This window comes from Microcebus murinus, chromosome 18 (genome assembly GCF_040939455.1).
Source record: "Microcebus murinus isolate Inina chromosome 18, M.murinus_Inina_mat1.0, whole genome shotgun sequence".
Classification (NCBI taxonomy): Eukaryota; Metazoa; Chordata; class Mammalia; order Primates; family Cheirogaleidae; genus Microcebus; species Microcebus murinus.
The window spans coordinates 32588909-32609545 of NC_134121.1; the positions used below are offsets into that span (position 1 = coordinate 32588909).

General features: G+C 53.3%; 1 protein-coding gene across 5 annotated transcripts in view; it reads right to left on the reverse strand.

Annotated features, from left to right (window-relative positions):
- Window positions 1-20637, reverse strand: part of MSI2 (musashi RNA binding protein 2) — a 383279-nt gene that overhangs the window by 67758 nt on the left and 294884 nt on the right. For all 5 annotated transcript variants that reach the window (XM_012760736.3, XM_075994442.1, XM_012758081.3 and 2 more), the window contains one exon: window positions 10373-10455. In XM_012760736.3, coding sequence (XP_012616190.1) covers window positions 10373-10455 — 83 coding nt within the window. The remainder of the gene's footprint in view (window positions 1-10372; window positions 10456-20637) is intronic.

The following is a 20637-nucleotide window of genomic DNA, read 5'->3' on the forward strand; positions in this document are numbered from 1 at the left end:
GTCTCCAAACAAACGGCCCCAGTCAGCATGCAGCCTCGGGGGCCAGAGGGAAACCCAAGCCCTGTACCTGTGGCCTTGAGGTACCACCTGGACAAGGAAACTCTGTTTGGCCTGAAGAGGCCACTGTTTGCAGCTTTGCTCTCCAAACAGGTCGTGGTGGAAACTATTTACTCCTCCAGGGAGAGAGAGGCCTATTTTCAAAGGATAAAACCCTCCAGTGCTCAGAGCTCAACCTTGACCGTCTGACTGGCTGGGCCACTTGTGGCAGGCAAGGGCTCAGGGGGAGGAAGTCTTGCAGCTCCCAGGGTGGGCACTTGTCCCTCCACGAAGCTTCCTGACACTGGTCTGGCCCTGATCAGCTTGACCTCCTTTCTGACTCAAGCTGCAGCTCCTCCCCAGCCAGGTTCTGGTGAATTCGAGGCTAACACTGCTTCTCTGAAGCCCAAACTGACCATCTCCTCTGGCCACCGCCCTGAGTGCCATCCAGGGAGACAGTGCAGGGAAGGGGAGATGGCACCCAAGTGGAATGACTCGGGGACTTGCCAGACAGCTACACACATCTTGCCACCGAGGCAGGTGCGGGTAGCATGGCTCCGGAGACCACATGCCACACGCACGTCCTGCACAGCCTTTGCCATACAGAGGCCACGGCCTTTTTTCCTCCTCGTCACTGCTCTCTTTGCCCACACGAGCCTTTCCGGGGACTCCACTGAAGGCAGGACCCTTTTAGTAGGGCGCTGGCCTGTTCATAACCAAGATGCAGAGGAGACTGGCCCTCCAGGAACTTGCAGAGCAAACAAGGCACCAAACACAAGGCTTGTTCTCGGTGAGCGCCCACTTGAGACAGGCGTGCTGAGTGTCACTTCAGAGAGCCGGGTTGCTTCTTCTCAGTCGTAACGTCGGCTGCAGAGTTTTGATCCCATTGAGTTGCTCTTCTCACCCAGGGCAGAAGGCAGAATGGATGCACGACCAGCGTGAGCGAACGGCTGTGCGAGGGCAAGGCCTTGAGACACCATCGTGGGCTGGGGGTGGCGCAGCAACCGCACCCCAGACATCCTGGCAGCTGCGCTGGGAAGACCTGGCCCTTGAGTCTGGCAGGGATGAGGGTGCCTGAGCCTCCTGCAGGCCCCTTCCCCTCCCTGGCGCAAGCCCTTCTGCCCGCTGCTAACTCAGACAAGCTTCCCGGCTGGTCACTGCTGATACTGGAAAGTGAGCATAAGAGAGTTCTGCGATCTGTTCCCCTCCCTTCCCTAGACACCGTCATCAGGCACTGTCCTTGGGTGTGGCCAGGGGCCAGAGGACTCACTTGTACACAATCACTTGTCCTGTTCTATTGCAAAGAGGTCCTCGTGGATACGGGACCCACCCATAGAGCCACATAGGAAGGGGGTACTGCGCATGGCGATGCCAACTTAGGTAGGGTGAAGGCAGCCAGGGGGACGCCCACCTTCAAGGACACAGGCCTGTTGTGACCCATTTGCAAAAGGTGCTGTGAGTCCTGTAGGATTTATAATCATCACTGAGCAGGAATGCTCTGGGGAAGAAGGAACACGCTGTTTATCGAGCGCTAGGCACAGTCCTCATGTGTGCGCATGTGTATATGCATCTAATGAGTATTTTCATATATCATATAACATATACACACAATGGGCATAAAACACAGTGCCTGGCACCCAGGCATCCTTAAAAATGTCCACTGTTCTCAACTCCTTTGCTGAATCAAGGCCTCATTTTCTCTGTGAGATGGCCTTATGAGTCCCCCAGTTACAGCAGAAAGGGAAACTGAGGCTCCGAGGAATGTCTTGTCCAAGGTCAAAGACCACAGCCAGGATCCAATCATAGGTCCCCCAACTTCAAGACCCCGGCTCTCCATGCTCACAGCCCTTCCCTGATACCCGCCCACCTCCGCCCAGTCCCCAAGGCAGCTTGGTTCAGGAACTAGTTCTACCACTATGCCATTCCTGATTCCAGCCTCCAGAATCAACTTCAGCCACTGTTTCCTCTGCTGAGCGTTTCATCAAAATCACTGATGGTAAAGTGAAGTAGGTCACAAACCCGTAAGATTAAGCACCTAGTATTTACCAGGCAAAGGCAGGTGTGGACACAGATGAATATGGTGAGATGAGTTTCTGCCCTCGGAGGTGCCTGGTATCTTGGCAACGGGTGGAGAGGGGCTGGTCCCCAACACCACTGAGACACAGGCCCCAATAACTGCAGCCTCCCAGCCCACCCAGAGCAGAGGGCAGGGGTCTTGTCTGTTTTGCAGCTGTCTAACCTAGTGGCTCAGCCTCCTGGCTTTAAATCTCTGCTCCACCCTTGCTGGTTCTCTGAGCTGAGACCCGCTGACTACCTCCTTCACACCTCAATTTTCTCATCTCTTGCACAGAGTGACAGGAGCGCCTACCCCAGAGGGCTGTCTGAGCTAATCCTATAAAGGGCTTGCACTGGATGAAGCTGGCTGAGTCACACCTTACCCTCTCCGTGTGGAGCCCGGGTGAGTGCCTTTGAAGGTGCTAAAGCCAGCTCACACCTGTGTGCACTCAACTCCTAAGGACTGGGAACAGAGAGGCAGAGAGAAAGCAGCCGCCTCCCGGGGCGCAGACTCCCGGCACACCCACTGCCTTTCTCCCTGACCCCACCTGCCGGCCAGGTTCCTCCCATCTCCCTCCTTCGCTCAGCAAGGTGTGCAAATCCAGCTTCCCAGGCTGTGCTATTTGGGGAAAAAGCTGATGGTGGCAGCAGCAGCTGTCCTCTTTTTCATTTCTGGGAACCTGCAAGGGCATTTCAAAGTGAAAAGAAACCTCTGCCTCCAGCAGGTGCCCAAATTCTGCCACAAGGCTGGGCGATGCTTACCCCAGCTCAGGGTGGGCTTGGCCAGGGGCCCTGCACGGGGCCTGACTTCATTTATTTAAAAGAGAGAGAAAATGAAATAAAAGGTGCAGCTTGCGCCTTGGCTTGAGCCTCCCTGGCCGAGAGAAGAGGTCAGAGGAAGATCCAAGGACGGAAGTCCCAGTCCCCAAGGGGAGGAGCAGACAAGAGAGCAGACTTGCAGGGGTCTCCATGCCCCCTCACTCCTGCACCGTGTGTGTGTGTGTGTGTGTATGTGTGTGTGTGTGTGACGCCAGCCACAGCACGCGTGGAAAAGCCCAGAGGCGCTGGGCACCGCACTAAGGAGGACACCACCCTCCCTGCCCCTGCACCAGAGGCCAGATGAAGGGCAGACGGCCCGCATGGGCTACTGGGAGGCCACTCCCTGCAGGCCAAATTACTTCTGCCTAAATAGCAGCAAACATGTGCCACCAACCCACCCGCCCCCTCCCCGGGCTCCCCCAGTGCGCACCACTCTGCTCTCATTAACACAGACCACACACGGCCGCCTGTGTGCGCGGTGCGTGGGGGGCAGGATCACCCCCTCTCCCACGTAAACACCAGATTCATTTATTAAATGCCTCTCTGGCATTTCCTTTTTTGCCTTCATTCTGCTTGTTTAATATTGCATTTGACATTCTCATTTTATAAATGGCAACAGAAGCAGAATGGATGGCTAAAATTAGCTTACGAGCGAGAGTGATGCCACAAATAGGATCTCAGATACAGAAGCCTAGTTAATTCCACCCACGTCACCCCCCCCCCCACACACACACATACACCCTAGCACCACTTCTGGGCTGGTTCCCGCCCGAGTTCTCAGTCTGCAGAGCTGAGGAGGAGCAGCCGGAGTGGGGTGTGAGTCCAGCGCCCCCCAGGTGGCAGGGCCACATGCTGGCCTAGCCTGGGACCGCCCGCCCTCCGCGGGCACTCCAGCACTGCAGAGAGGCTGACTCAGGACTGTCCTCCCCTCTTGTCCTCCTGCTGCTCCCTCCCCCCGATGCCCCTGTTCTGAGGGTCAACCCTCCGGGTGTGCCCTGGGCTGAGGGTGGCAGGCCTGAGATCTGCCAGGCTTTGCTCCTAGACATGGGTTTTTCAGAACCTCCCCAAAGGATGATTCAGCTGACGGGTGAGACTTAGCTTTCTTGGGACCTTGAATATCACATCTCTGGGCCCTCCCGCTGTGTCTGGAGGATGTGCCCCTTCTCTCCCAGCACCACCCCAACCAGAGGCACCGAGACCAGCCCCCCTATGCTCCCCTCCCCCTGTCCTGGAGACTCGGGACCTGGGCCTACTCAGGCCCTGCGTACCTGCATTTTACCACCTGCTTATAGCACATTGAGGGCCTCCTTCCCTGCAGACTCCATTATTTGCTCAATAAAATATTGAACAATGACGACGATGATGATGATGAAGATGACAGTAAAAAGATCCGTCACTTCGATAGAACGTGCTATGGCCTAGCTCTTTTCCGAACCGTTACAAGTTCTAAGTCACAGCACTCTCTGAGGTAGGTGCCATCATAACCTGATTTACAGAAGGGGGAACCAGGGACCAAAGCAAGGATGTTCGGCAACTTGCCCAAGGTCACATAGCTAGGAAGTGGCAGCTCACTGCAGGGTGTTCAGCAGTGAGGGCTTGAGGCAGCCTCTGCCAGAAAGTCCTCTTGGATTGACAGCACCAGCTCTGACCATTCTTCCCTCCCCACTGATGGCTCCTCCTAAGAATGAAGGCACTGATACTTTCTGCAGGCCGCTATCCCAAACCCTGGTGTCTGTTTGGGGCACCCCCTTCCTACTCCATCTCTGACTAATGAAATGCTAACTCAGTAGTGAAAGTGGCTGACCACTCAGCTACAGCCTTTCACTAGGCCCTGAGGCCAGCAGCACCTGGACCCTGCTAGATTAGTCCCCCAGGCAAGTGGAGCTGCCCCATGTTTTTGTAAATAAGGCTTTGTTTGAACACAGCCATGCCCACTCATTTGCGCATCACCTGTGGCTGTGTTTGTGCTACAGTGGCAGAGCTGAGTGGTCAGGACAGAGACAGTTTGGGTCCCAAAGTCTCAAATATTTAACCACCTGGCCCTTTACAGAAAGCTTTTGGTCCCCGGCTTAGGCCAAGTGGAGCAAGCCTGAAGATAGCAAGGGCTCATTCTTCCACGGCTACCAGATTACACACCTGCAACAAGACAGGCCGAGTCCTCCCGGGACTCTGCATCGGCTGCAAAGGGCAGCAGTCCTATTCTTCCCGTTTCACAGAGCAGGAAGCAGGTGCAGGCCGGTGGGGCTCTCGCCTGCGGTCACAGAATCACCAGTGGTGGACCTGGGACTCGGGCTTGGGTTCCAAAGCTCTCGTTGCCTCTAAATGACGCAGCAGGTCCTGACTGGGGGACAAGGACATGCACACCTCACTCGGGAGGACCCAGCCCTTCACCCCAGAGACGCACGCCTCCCACGCTCCAAGACCTGCACTCACAGGGGAGGGTCCCCGGCCCTGAGAGCCTCCTCTAGGAGATCTGGCCTCCGTCTGACCATAAAGAGAGGTGGCGTGGTGCTGGGACCACAGACTGGTCTGGGGACCCAGTGCCAGGTCCGGCTCCACCCCTGGGCTCCTTCCCGCTCACGCTGGAGGGAGGATTTATGACCCACAACTCCCGCTGTATCTATTAGCAGTGACGTTCGCCTGGTGCTTCTCGGACTTTAAGGGACACGCAGGTCCTAGGGATCTGTCAACACGCAGAGTCTGTCCGGAAGTTCTGGCGCGGGACCTGAGACTCTGCGTTCCTAACCCCCTCCCCAAGGCTGCCAGGACTGCTGGCACATGCACCACCCGTCGATGACCAGGGTCCAGGCCTCCTTTCGTTCCAAGACGATGGACAACCAAACTAGCTGTACCCATGAGTTGCTTAGCAAAGTTTCTTGTTCCTTAAAGGACTATTTAAAAGAATCCTACAATATAGTCCTTGTCTAAAGCAAATTAAAACTCTTCCTTGTATTCAGCAGTCACATAAATCCAGACTTTTCAGATATTAGGTTTGCCTAGATGGGCAGCAGGATGTGGTGAGAACAACACAGGGTTTTGGAGCCAGAACGACACAGGTTTGAATCCCGGCTCTACCCCTTACACCTCTCCCACCATGGAAGTCCTTTCGGGGCTCTAAGCTCTAGTGACCCACCCTGTATGGGCTCAGGACCCCGACTCAGGGCGCCAGGACGACAAAGGGAGATGGCGCATTCGTACACGGCGTCCGTGAGCACCGATTCCCTTCTGCTGAATCAGGTGTGAGAAAAGGCCCTCCCCGAAGTGCCCCTGTCCCAGGCGCCCTTCAACTGTGCCCCCAGCTCTCACCCAACAAGCGCGGTGCCACCTCCCCGACACCATTTGAGGTGAGGGCTGCGCCGGCCCCGAGGAAACCGGAGGGAAGCTGGCGCGCTGTCAATTCCCACCTCCCTTCCTGCAGCTGCCTGGCGCCTCAGGAGGCCGCGTGCAGGCCGGGCTCTGGCGACTAATCAAGCAAGTGTCCCTGCGGCTTGGGGGCTGCTTCAATCAGGGGCTCGCCGCGGGAGGCGTTATTAGCCGCGCCCACGCTGGGGCTCGCAGAGTGGCCAGAGCGGAGCCCTCTCCAGAGGGTCGAGGGTGGCTCTGTGCGTGCATCCGTGTGTGTCCACCGATAAAGGGCACATCTGCATTTCCCTGTGGCCCGGAGCTCGAGTGGGTGTGGCCCTGAGCCTGGGTGGGAGGCGGTTCCTGGCCCATTGCCTACGGCCTCTCGCTGACAGAAGCAGCAGCCTGGAGATCCGTGGTCAAATGGGACCCCTTGAACCCATACCTGGCCCTTCTCCCTAGCTGGGAATCTGCCCTTCTCTTAGGAGAACACGGAACCACCACATGGCTGACTGGGAAGGGGCGGTCAGTGGCCCTGGAAGGCCGGTAGCCCCACTAGATGACCTTCAAAGTCCCTTTAGAACCAAAGAAGAGGTACAGCCTAGTGAGTACAAACTTGAGCTCTGCAGTATAGCTTTCTGGGCCTGCATTCTGGGGCTGCCACTTGCTGTTTGACCTTGGGCAACTTGCTTAACCTCTCTCTGCCTCGCCTTCCTTGCCTGTCTGTAAAATGGGGCTAATGATTAGCAGCTACATCAAAGTATAAGTGAAAATCAAATGAGATAAGATGCATTCCGTGGTGAGCAGAGTATGTAGTTTGTACCCAAAGATGTCAGCTTTGGGGGGATCTCTGTGTGAGAGGGTGTCACTCCCCCTGCCACCACCCTGGAGAGCACCTCCTTAAGTCAGGGCCTGTAACAGGGAGTGGGGGCGAGGGGCCGTGATCCCTGGTTCCAGAAGAGGCAGCTATCCCGGACCCTGCAGGCGGAAGCACTCATGCCTGTAGCTGGCTCTCCTGCATGTTAGACAAGAACCCTCATTTTTAAAGTGCCCAAGAGTCTCACCAACCAAATTAGCTGGGAAATGGCTTTGGGAACTATGATGTGCCTCATAGTCACATGGTCCCTCAGCAAGCCCTTTATTCAGTCCACAATTATTTATCTAGGTGCTACCAAGTGCCAGGCACACAGGGTTAAATCAGGAGACCTGGATTCAAGTCCTATCTGTGTGACTAATCGGCGGTGAGACCTTTCTTATCTGCAAATATGACAGAGTTGTGGCTCCAGCATGTGCAGGGGCACCACAGCTATCTGCCGGTTCCTGCCAAATCCCAGGAGATTGCTGGGGTTCAGGGAGATCGGCCTGTAGTTTCGCAGCACAGTTCAGTTTACAAAACACTCCTATGTGCATTCTAACAACCGCGCGTGTTCCTGCTTGGCAGTCTCTGAGTTTTCAGAGTCTTTCTGGATCTCTCATTTGAATTCTATTCATAGCACAGTTTAAATTCATTTCCTTTTCTTTGGGCCCCAGAAGTAGAAACCAGCACTACAGAATCCAAAGCAATTCAGGATTCAGGCTCCTCTACCAACACCCTTTAAATTCCATCCTTCTCCAGAGGAGAGGAGCTGGCTGGGGAGGATCTTTCAACAACGATGACCCTGACGACACAGATGATGGCAAGAGCTCACGTTCATCAAGACCATCTGTGCCCCACGGCCGGCACCACACTGAACCCTCTGTCCCAGCGTCTCACCCGATCTCCAACAACGCTGTGAGGGGCTACCATGGCCAGCCCTGTCTTACCGGAGCTCAGCAAGGCCGAGTGACCTACTTCAAAGTCCTCTCCCAGTGCCTCTAAATTCCTCCCCTTGGAGCTCACAACTGCTGGGGCTGAGCTGGGAACCTGGACCGACATTTCCAAAGCCTGAGATCCTAACCACTCCACTCCCACTTCTTTTTCTTCCTTGTCTACTTCCATTCTTGCTATTCTCTTAAAGAACAAGTACTAGCCCCAGATTCAAAAGAAAACAGAAACCCTTTCACTACAAACCCAGTTACCTGAACCTGATATGGTCAACCTCTAGCCTAGGTGGAGGAGGTGATAAAGGTGAGACAACTGGGGACACGGTTGCAAATCTCTGTTGTCAAGTCAGCCCATGCATTTTCTTTCTGTGTCCGAAATTCTACCTCTGATTGCCCCCTGGGTCATCTGGGCATTTACCCTCCCACACCCTCAAACAACATCTATATAGGTCATCTGGCACCAGTAAGCTCAAGATTTATGCTCCTCACAATCTGGGTAGCCCTGGGGCCTATCCCCTGGGCCTCAGTTTCCCCACTGGAATGGTGAGTAGGCTGAAGCCCTTCCGCACCTGTGTCTCATGGTTGTTTCTAAGCCTGTCAGTAGTAAAGTGCTACACGTATGCATTCGAGGTGGCATGTGGAGCGAGCGGTCTCTTGCCGGTCTACATCGGGCCTTTCCTGATGAACCGTTAAGTCCTGGCAGGACAGGGCTGGCGCCTGCCAGCACTTTCTGCTGCCTCTTCTGTTCCTGGCTGCCAGCAGCCTTCAGGAGTCTGTCAATGGCATGCTCTGGCGAGGATAAACAAGGCATCCGGGCACCCGACCCAGGTTTCATTTAAGTCCTCTGTCTCTCTAGTTTTAAAAATGGCAACTAGTAACCTACCGAGAGAGAGAAGTACCAACTGGAAGGCACCAACATCTGGGGGGCAGAGAAAGCCTAAAGGGGCGCTGTGTTATTCCTACATACTCATCTCCCCGGGACCATTTTAATGCCTTAGCTGATGCCTCCAATATACAGCATGCAAAGAAGGAGCATTTTCATTTCAGATGCATATGATGGCTAGGAACAATATGAACAATATTATTTTAGTGCCCTGGGAAAAAATTAGCAAGTCAAATATTGAATCAGGCCTGTAGCACCACATGCTAAGCAGATTGCTTTGATCTTATCCACACTAAAAGCTCTATTATTGAATTTAAAGTTGGTGAACACATATCAGACCAATATACTGTGCATATCTGAATGCATGTTTCAGAAGCCAAGAATGTTTTGACAAAAGGAAGAAAATATCAAAGTTACGGCTACAGCTGAAACACAAATTTGCCCTCCCTCTTCTCTTGGGGCTGGAGGCTTCGCTGGCCAACCAAAATGTTTTTGCTCCGAAGAACCTGCTGACGGCTCCAGAAGCACCTGCTGTGCTCCCATTTTTCTAGAACCAACAAAGAATGGGTTTCTCACCTTCTCTACTCAACTTGAAGGAGTCTGAGACTTGCAGGATGTGCACGGTCTGGCACCCTCTGGTGGCCATTTCTCTGGGAGGCCTACCTGGCTCCCACACCTCCCATAACCCAACCTCCCTTCCTCTGAGGATGCAGTGGTGGAAAAGAACTTTGAAGAACCAAAAGGGAGGGCAGAAGGCAGCTGGTTACAACGGCAGAAATGAACTGATCGCAAGCTGGGGAGGGGAGTGGGGAGGGCAAGAGGGATGTTAATTACCCAGCAGGGCTCAAAGAGATAAACAGTTTGGTGGGGTCAACTTCACATCTAGGACATACCCCCCCCCCCCAAAAGCCAATCAGCAAAAGCACATCCTAAACCAGGGGTTGGCAAATTACAACCCATTTGCCAACTCTGCCCCTCTGCCTGTTTCTGTAAAGTCCAAAGAGTTAAGAATGTTTTTCACATTTTTAAAGGGTTAAAAAAATTAATAATATTTTGTGACACGTGAAAATGATATGAAATCCACATTTTAGTGTCCACAAACAAAGCTGTACTGCAGCACGGCCCCACTCACTCACGTGGGCACTGCGTGGGGACGCCTCTGCGAGACACAACAGCAGAACGGAGTAGCTGCAGTCAGTTGTGTGGCCCGCAAAGCGGAAAACATTCCTACTTGGCCCGTCGGAGAAAGAGTTTATCAACTCCTATCCTAGGAACTGCCCCTCCCTGTTCACGGGGCAGAGCCCTGAGAGCCGGTCCCCAGGCCACCCCTGCCCACTCGCACGAAGGTGGGGCTGGCGCAGCCTGCAGGGCAAGGGTGTATCCATACAGGGAGGGGGCGTCCCGTCCCGTGTCAGCGCAGCCCTACACACTTACCATTTTATTATTGATTTCATGGAAATGAATCTCACAGACTTTCTCCACAACATCTTCATTCTCAAAAGTGACAAAGCCAAACCCTAAAGGAAAAATGGAAAAGAGAAAACAGAGAGGGGGGGTGAGTTCGGTTCTGGCAGGCCTCCACGGCTTCGCTCCCCCTGACGTCCCGGGGGTGGGGGGTGGAGGTCCTGACAGGCTCCTGTCTGGGGGGAGGTGGGCGGACATCCCCCTGGGAGGGCCTCGGGGCCTCGGCAGCGATGTCTAATCTGTCCCGAGCACCCTTCCAACAGCGAGGAAGAGTTAATGATTTCACCCACATGCGGCGGGCACTGTGTGGTTTACATGTGCCCCGAAGCAAACACGAAATTTACTCGTCTGGGATTGACGAGGGTCAGCGCCGCGTGGCTCTCGGCGCCGGGGCGGGCGGGCTCGCCGCAGCCTCCCGATCACCGCGGGGCCACGCTCGGCCTTCCAGCGAGCAGCAGCGGCCAGCCCTCGGGTCGGCCTCCAGACGGAGGCGGTTATTTGTCCTTTTCTTCCTGAATTACTTCCTCTAATACCTCATCAGGACATCCTGAGGCCTGGAAGAAACTATTAAAAAGTTCCAGGCCTCTGTTCTGCGCAGGCATCCTTTTTCTACTGCTGCTTCAAAAGCGCTGCGGATTCAGGGCAGTTTAAGACTGTTTGATGCCTGCTGTCAGCCCGTCAGCCATCCACTGTATTTACTCGGCTGGAGACTGGCTTTGCCAGACGAGCCGCACTGAAGGATTTTGGCAGGCGACCGACCGCTGCTCAGCATCCTGAGTTCCTCTCCCCACCCTCCTGCCCCTTCCTTTCTTCTCCTCCCACCCCCGACAGTGCTTCCAGCATGCGGCCCCATCTGTGACCCCACTGGGCCAGTCCTGCTCTGCACACGGCCCCACGAGGGGCGGCACCCAGCTCGGGTGGAAGGCAGGCAGCTGCCGTGCCGGCGCGGACGTGGCCAGGGAGCACAGGGAGTGGGTGTACACGCTCCGACGGGGAGACGGGAGACCTGGGTTCCACTTCCGAGTCGAATCTACTTTATGTGTGACCCTGGGGAGCCCCTTCCCCTTTCTGAGCCTCAGCGTTTGCACCTGCAGATCCAGGTGGTGTGACCGGACGCTGGGTCCCACACCTTGGGTCACAAGGCTCTCTGCTATGGTCTGAATGTTTGTGTCCCCCCCTCCCCCAGATTCACAGCTTGGAATCCCAACTCCCGGATGTGATGGTATTAGGAGGTGGAGCGTTTGGGGCGATGAGGTCATGAGGATGGCGCCTTCATGAATGGGACTGGTGCCCTTACAGAAGGCACTGCAGGGCTTGCCTTTCCTCTCCCTGCCAGTGAGGACACAAGAAGGCGGCTGCCTATAAACCAGCAGGTGAGCCTCCCCAGAACCGATCAGGCCGGCACCCTGATCTCCGACTTCGAGCCTCCGAAACTGTGAGAAATAAAATTCTGTTGTTTCTACACACCATAGTCCTTTGCTGTAGCAGCCCCAACTATGACGCTCTCCTCCCCAAAGGTACGAGGTACGAACCTGGCTGAACACTAAGCCAGATGCACCAAATGGGAAGACAAAAACCGAATGGCTGTTTCTGTATTTTGATAATTAGTGTTTCCCGTCAAGGAGTAAAACATAGATGCTTCCTTTTCAAGCTCTGCGTCTACCTGGGTCCCCACAAACCAAGGTGGAGAGGGAGTTTCTCAGGTCCCTCTGGCTCGCATACCTCCAACTCTGACACCATCATCTTCTGAGAGTCACCAGGGAACAGGGAGCTGACACACAGAGCTCCTAGATCATAGCTCCTGCAGGGTCTACTCTAGAAGACTCTTTGGGAAGAGAATGAGAAAGCCACTCCCTGCTCTCGAACAGGTTCCAGTAAAGCAGAGGGCTGGGACCCCCCACCCCCAAGGCAGTCATGATCTTCATCATATGACACTTGCTACCACACCCAGACACCAGGCCAGCACTCGCGGTATGCGCAGCTCAGCCTGTTACGGACACACAGGCAACGTAAGCCACGTCATAAAGGGGGCACGAGGGTGCGCTGTAGGGCATCAAAGATGACGTTTCTCCCAGTGTCACTGGTAAAAGCTGGGTCCTCAGTTGTCCCTGAGGCCCAAAGCAGGCATGAGACGTGATGATATGTTGTCAGAAAGGAGGCCCAACGAGAAACTTTTAGCAGGTTTACACCCTCCCCCCAAACCAGGTCCCTAAAGAGATAGCTACACGCTGTCCGATCCCCTCTCTTTGGGTGGCTCCTTCTCCTTGGCCTTGGTCACTGCAGAGCTGGATGTGAGCCCCATCCAGGAGCAGCCCCCAAGCCACTTCTCTTTGGGCTTTGGGGTGTTTACACCCCATGCCCTCCTTCGGGCACTTCCAGTTTCTCAAGCCATGTTCAGTTCACCCTACTGGGGTACATTTCAGGAGCTCGGTGGGGAGGAGCTTTAAGAACATTAGGTTAAACCTTCCACCCCGGCAGGGACCCCCTGGAACACATAGCCAGGGACCTGCATCTTTTTGGCCAATCCCCTTCCCCTAACCAACCTCCTAGAGCTCAGATCCTAACTGGCCCCACAAGGTGGGGATTAAGACCCAGTACCCTTCCAGAGGTCCCCAGGGGAGGGAACAATGGCACCACACAGGATGTGGAACTGTCAGCTAGCATGGCTTCCAGCCAGAGTGCCCGCACCAGGGCAGGGCTGGGGCTGGGATGACACGGGGCCCCCAACACGTACTGAGTGCTGAGTGAATGGCTGAACGGGCCACTTCTGCTCCTCCTGCGTCTCAGCATCTTCTGTCCACTTGAGTCACTCAAGACTGACTCAGCCCTTCCTTCTGCACTTACTGCTGACACCTGTGCTGGGCCTTGTGTGTGTGTGTGTGGGGGGGGGCGGAGGTCACAGGACAGTGTCCCTCTGCGTAAGCACTTCACTCTCCAACAGGCACAAGTCAGAGGATCCCACTCGGGCCTCTCCCCCGTGCCAACCTCACCCTTCCCTCGTGCCCTCACCCTAACCTGGAGGCCACTCTGGATCTCATCTGGCTCTGAAGGCCACTGGTCTGCCCTGGTCCCAAACCCAGGCACCTTGTGAATAAAACAATCCAGGATGGGCCTGGATTGTTTTAGGGGACCTCGTTGCTAATTAGGGCAAGAGTGGTAGGTCGAGTAGCAGCCTTCCAAATACATGTCCCATGTCCTGTCCCCTGGAATCTCTGAATGTGACCTTATTTGGGAAAATAAGGGCTTTTGCAAATGCAATTTAATTAAGGATCTTGAGAATAGATTATCCTGGATTTAAGGTTGGCTCTAAATCCAATGACAGGTGTCCACGTGAAGACAGAGGCGGGCAGAGAAGGGAGTGAGGCAGCCACGAAACGAAGAACACCTGGAGCCATCAGGAGTGGGAAGAGGTAAGGGAAGACTGTCCACAGAGCCTTTGGAGGGAGCACAGCCCTGGCTTCCAGAACTGTTCTAAGCCACCAACTTTGTAGTAATTTGTTATGGCAGCCACAGGAAGCTAGCACGGCGAGGTTACGGGTTTCGGCCACCCCCACACAGGCAGGCCACACACTTCCTCCCCAGCTAGGCCTGCCAGTCTGGATTGAAGGCAGGAGAGAGTGGACGAAGGAGCAAAACCCATCCTGGCTATGGCGAAGGAACGTGAAGTCAGTGCCAGTGCAGGGCACCTCTCCACAGCCAGGGGACAGCCTGGTTTCAAGCCACCTTGCTGCTAAAAGCACAGGCACTGGATCCTGGAACAGAGGCCAGGCCAGGGCAAGTCTGCATGGGGGTGGGGATCCCCGCTACCGAAGCTGCTGTTCTGCGGCAGCCCAGCTCCTTCCTGGTCAACTGTGCAAACCAACAGGTGAACTCAGGCTCCATCCCATCCGGGACTTGCTATTGCCCCATGTCCCCACCCAGTGCCACCACTCCGGGATGGAGAGCAAACGGGCCAGGAGACACGAATTAAAATGCAGACTGCTGCACCGGAAGGGCGGGGCTGGGACTCAGTGTCATTTCAAATTCTGACTCTGAAATGTTCCCTCCAGTCCTCTCCCTAACCCCACAGGACTCACAACGCGAGTCTCACGAAAATGATCTTCCTGATTAAAAGAAATAGCCTGGATTTCAAGCCCAGGTACCCAGGATGCACGACAATTCAGCGATGTCAAGACTCATTTGCAGTATTTTAAAGATCTATATCATTTCAACATCTCTGTCTGTTTGGCCCAAATAGAGAAAACAAACCTGATTACGTCTAAAATATTTATTTATTCCATTTGGGGAAAGCAAAGATGCAATGAAACACTTAATTATCAATAACAGTTATTCCTTAACATATAATCATTTTTATCTCACCGGTGCACTATCATTTACAATGAAATAGTAACTCGGTGGCAAAGAACCCCCAAAATAAATTCAACCGAGGAATGAAGACAAAAACAACAGGGTCAGAAATTGGGAGTGACTGGAAAAATCCTTCTTGGCATCACCATCTTTTTCTTTCTTTGAAATAAGTTTTTTATTGTGGTAAAATATACATAACATAAAATTTACCATCTTGACTATGTTTACTTGCACTATCTAGCGGTACCAGGTACACTTACAATGACATCAGCCATCATCACCATCCGTTTCCAGAACTTGCTCATCTTCCCAAACTGAAACTCTGTACTCACTCCCCCTCGCCCGGGCCCTGAGAACCTCTATTTTAATTCTGTCTATAAATCTGCGCATTCTGAGTACCTCATATAAGTGGAGTCGTATCACACACGTCCTGTCCTTTTGTGTCTGGCGTATTTCACTTAGCATAATGTTTTCAAGGGTTCGTAGCCTTTTGGTCAATCTGCTGGATGTATGGATTTAACATTTGACTCAGGGAAGCCGGGGATCGGGAAGTGGTGATTACTTCCCTCCCATTTTCCTAAAAGAGGGTCCCATGGGGAATCAGGAATAGAGCCTCATGGAGGCACAGTGGGCAGCTAAAAGAAAACACTATCCTTGTTCAGCAAGGGCCAGGTAAGGAACTCTGTGTCTCCGGAGAGTCCCTTCCCCTCTCGGGGCCTCTAAGGGGGCAGGCAGAACCTGGCCGTCCTGCTGTGGGCCCTGCCAGAGTGAAGTCTTGGATCCGTGGTGAGCCTACCAGGGCTCTGGCCCCAGCAGGCCCTGGGGAGCCCCTGCGAACATCCCTGGGTACCACCACTCACCTCCCTTGGTCCTAAGGCACCACCCTGGAGCCTTGTTCAAACCACCATTCAGGAAGGGGGCCCCAGGGACTGATGGCTAGGAATGCGGGGGGTCAAAAGACCAAAACTTGGGGGACAACAGACTTGTTCACCAGAGAGACTCTTGTCACCAGTCATCAGCAAAGTCACAGCTGCCCAGCCTGTAATAAAGCCCCCACCTGAACCACCCTACACTTCCAAGGGGTTCCAGGAGTCAGCAAAACTGGGACAAAGAAGGTGATGGGAAGGTTACCCCAAACACCAGGGGATTTACAAATGGACATAAATAGGGTAGCAGTTGACAGGAATCGTTTAAAAATGAAATTCTAGTATTCTCTTGGATGAAGCTATTATTGGAAACGAACAAGTAAGCTCTATTCAAGAGATAAGCATTTAACAGTCAAACCTTTTCCCCTCTTTTATCCAAATGAACAAAACTGAATATTCATCTGAATAATACAAAGCTATAAACACACACACACATGAAGAGAATAGAAATCTGAAAACAAGATATCTCAAAATTAAAATGACCTGCTCCAAATGCAGCCACTGAGGAACACCCAACAGTTAACTTATTGAGAAATTTCTTTTTTTTTAGGTCAGGGAAGGAAAGATGGGAACAGCCTCCTCCTAGCCTCAAAAATAATTTTCTTCTCTTATCATATAGGTCAATGAACACTAATAGACAATCACATAGTGCCTAATGCATCTTCAGTGAAAATCGATGCAAGTTATGAGTTAACACACTTGGTTAATGGAGGAAAAAAAACGGAGAAGAAAAAAAACAAACCCCAGATTGTCAAATTTATTCTGAGTATCCCATGAGGAATTTAAAGGATGTGTATGTAAGAATATTTATAACTCAGGCAACCTCCCTCTCTTGCTAATAACCCAGTATTGGAGAAAGCAGCAATGTCCATGGGTTGCTTCCTGCATAAATACAAATCTCTTGGGTTCGGGCGTGGGGAGCACGTTCTGGTTTGAAAATGCTTCTTATACATCATCCTGGCTGGTCCGCCACTGTCATTTGGATCAACTGCTCCGCACAGGTAGGTGACTCGACCACTAAACCAGAGCAGGAGTTGAACCCAGGAGCTGTACCCACACCCCAAGCTACATTCACACCGCACACTACTCTTCTGGGGCAGGTCGCCAGGGTCTGCACTTTGGATCAATAAGTGTTCAAACAAAGATCTGGTGTCATGCGGCTCAGAGAGTGGGAGGGGGCCAGCCTGGGCAGTGACGCGTGGTGGTCTGTACGCTTCGACACAAAGAGTCAAGCCCCAGGTGGCTGTGTGTCCATTAGCAACAATGCACCTTGGGCTGACCCCATACCAAAATTAGAATCTTTTTGGGCCACCGCCAGGATCTGCAGCAGGTTTAACAAATCAGTTGTCCTGTAACCCTAAATGCCCCAGGCCCTACCTGGGCCCACCTGTCAAGAAGAGGTGGAGGAGACAGTGGTGCACTGATCTAGTCTGAGTTGCCACTAGAGTCTCCCGAGCATTTTCAGACATGATATTGGGCAAGGGTGGGGTGGTGGTCAGGCTATCTGCCCTCACGCCCACAAAACCACGTGGACTTCAGAAGGCAGGAAGGTCATGTCCCACTGGCCAGGGATGGGATTCCCGAGCTGCATCTCACGCCTGCCTCCCAACGGCAGTGACTGATGATCAGTCCACGTTCTGATAATAATGTTTAAAAATCGAACGTAGGCTGGGTGCAGTGGCTCATGCCTGTAATCCTAGCTCTCTGGGAGGCTGAGTTGGGAGGATCGTGTGAGGTCAGCAGTTGGAGACTAGCCTGAGCAACAGTGTGACCCCATCTCTACTAACAATAGAAAAATTAACCAAGCATAGTGGCATGCACTTATAATCCCAGCTACTTGGGGAGGCTGAGGCAGGAGGATCGCTTGAGCCCAGGAGTTTGAGGTTGCTGTGAGCTAGGCTGACACCACTGCACTCTAGCCCGGGCAACAGAGTGAGACTCCGCCTCAAAAAAAAAACAAAAATAAAAACAAAAAAAAAACCCCCCGAAGTTGATCAGTTCTTATGGAGCAGCCATTCTTTAACTCACTCTTCAACCCCGACCCATGGAGTCAAAATGATTGTTCCACTTTACAGATGAAGATCTGAGGCCCAGGTGGGACCCTGTGTTCTCTCCACTGCAGCCACCTTCTCCATACGAAGGGGGACTATTCCAAACTAGGAGATTCTAACCTTGGCCCACCACCTGGCCCCGGAACCCCGCCCCGTCACGTGTCCCTGCAAGGACATCAACACAACGGCAGCAGCCCCGACCCTGACAACGCAGCAGGAGGGAAAGGGGAGATGTGGGCAGATGGGGTGGTTCTTCCCAGCTGCATGCGTGAGTCCCTGCAGCCCGATTCCTCGCACACGGGAGCGGGTACACGTGTACTGAGAATTCTCAGAGCTACGACAACAAAGGGATCTTTGATACAGAAAACAGCCAGAGTGTCTCCGAAGCCAGCCTGACCTAGGACGATGACCTCTGGACCTTCCCAGACCCCGGCTGCAGACATGCCTGAATGGGGCTGGGTTGCCAGACTGTCGATTTCTTGCAGCAAATTGGCTCTCAAATGAGTCAGCCGCCCTGGAGGGATGAACCGAGAAGTGCTCACTTTCCTGGCCTTGTAAAGAACAAAGACCAGGCTGGCCTGCTGACCCGCTGGCCCGTGCTGTATCCACGACTCGGCCTCTGGGCTGGCCAGAACAAAGACTTCTGAGCCAGGAGGCTCTCAGAGGCAGATGCTTGCCACCACCCTCCCTGGTGGCCACCAAACAAGCCTCTGATGGATTCTAGGGGTGCACAGACATGGCCCTCCCCCCACACCTCTCTTCCTCCCTGACTCCCACGCAAACAAGCAGCCTCTTTTTGGGGCTCCTTCTAACCGCGCCCTCGCTCCCTGCCACGTCCCCTCCCCCCCGGGGGGGACATCGCAGCACCTCCACTGTGGCATCCTTCATGCACCTGCTTCCTCGTTTACACCAGTAGTTTGGCAGCTGGTTGCTGTAAACTATAATAAAATGCCTTTCCAAAAAATGAAGGAATGTGACCAGACACGCCAGACATCATGATATTAAAGCCGTGTCAATTAATTTCTCCCCCTGCTTGATAAACGAGCCCCATTCCATCTCTTAATAATGAGGAGAGAAACAAGAAAAGTTGACACTTAGTTTAATTTATTTTCTCAACTTGCCTGGTCATATTTCTTTCTGCCTTGCAGAGCTGGCTGGGGCTGTGGGGAATTACAAGTGGCTCTCGCGCAGGCACGGCAGAGATCGGTGTGAACCGACACGGGTCTCTCTTACTCCCACACACCACTTAATCAGGAGGGGGAAAGCGACTTAGCGAGCCAGCTCACACCTGCGCCTCTCAGCCGCCTTTGGGGGCTGGGGAGAGTTGGGTAGGGAGGAGAGCGATCTCAGGTGTGTGGGGAATCAGATAACAGAAATGGCACTATCAGATTTCCAATCTAGTTCCATGGAACTGCACAAGACTGAATTCCCTAAATTAATATTAAGCTACGTTGGCGGCATTTGCCAGAGGGGAGCCAATTTCTCAGCTGGAAAGGTCCTTTTCTTTCTTTTTCAGCTCAAGGATGCGCCGGCCAACATCTGACCTTGAAATGTGAGGACACCTTCTAAAAGTCAGACGCCAGCCGTGAACCAGCCAGTGTTTCATCAGGCTTTAGTTACAAGCGATTTTTTTTTCAAACAGCCACCATAACCTCAGGGCCCTTTATGGACAGTGAAAGAAGCTGGGGGTGGAAGCAAGGTGTGCCCCCCAAACACTGTTTCTGGGTGCGGTCCTGCGGTGGAGTCTTCTGCTGGGGGGAGAGCTTGTTACCAATGGGGCCCCACCCATCTCCTGACAAGGTCTGTGTGCCTGCGGCCCAGGAATCTGCAGTTTTATCCAGGTCTCTGGAAATCCTGATGCCCACACACATCTAAATCGGTCCTCTGTTTCCCAATTCAGGAGGAGCCCAGTACAGATCATTTGATCAAAGAGAATCTAGAACTTTCCACAGGAAACAGACTTTTCAGGTGCCCTGTCTCCTGAAGTGGGAAACCAACACTATTCTTTAAGAAGCCTCTGGCATCCAAGGCAGATCAGCCTCAAAGACAAAGCTGCTGTCTCCCAGGCCCAGGAAGCAGTTCAGACTAAAGTGTAAATGACAGATCTTGCTTCTACTCCCACAGGTACTGGCGGTTTACCCGCATCAAATCCGTATTGGAAAGCAATTAAGTTCTACTTTAGAATTTCAAACAGGCACTCAGGTGCTGGGTGATATGTTTTTTTGTTTTAAACTTGCAGGGCCACCTCCCTGAGCCTGTGAAAAAACCACCCAGGAAGGAAGAGAGGGAGGTCAGGAAGGAAAAGAGAGAGACTGGGTGGGGGAGAGGGACCTCCAACCATCCCCAAACCATTTTTCTAAGAGAGGCATCTGCCATGAATACTGATGCCGTGATTTGAAAGTGCCTGCGGCTGCGGGGAAAGGGTGTCTCATCCCAGACTCTTGTTAACAGAGTGGGAAAAAGCACCTGTGATCCGGCCCGACAACCCCGACCTCATTTAATTCCGAGTGCGCTCCATAGCAGCGATTCTGTGAATGACACTTGTCAGGGCAGCAGATTAGTTCACAAACCTATTTTTTTGTGCCTGGTGTTCCATCTTGGTCGGGAAAATAGTCAGTTCTTGGCGAGAGAGACACATATTACTGCTGTTAAGTGCCAATATAAACTCTGGGACGCAGTGGTAAATTCACCAAATTAAATCGCTAGACAACTGGCTCGGATCAGGACCCCAGCAGAAGGTGCCAGGACTGCGGCGCGTGCCCAGCGGGGTGGAGGAGGCTGAGGTCGTGCGCGCAGCTGGAGCAAGGGCACGAGGACGTGCCGCCTCTGCGTCTGCTGGAAGCCACAGAGCCCGGGCGGCTTCCGAGGACTCCAACTGCAGGCGCGGCCTGCTCGGCTTCTCAACCCGGGG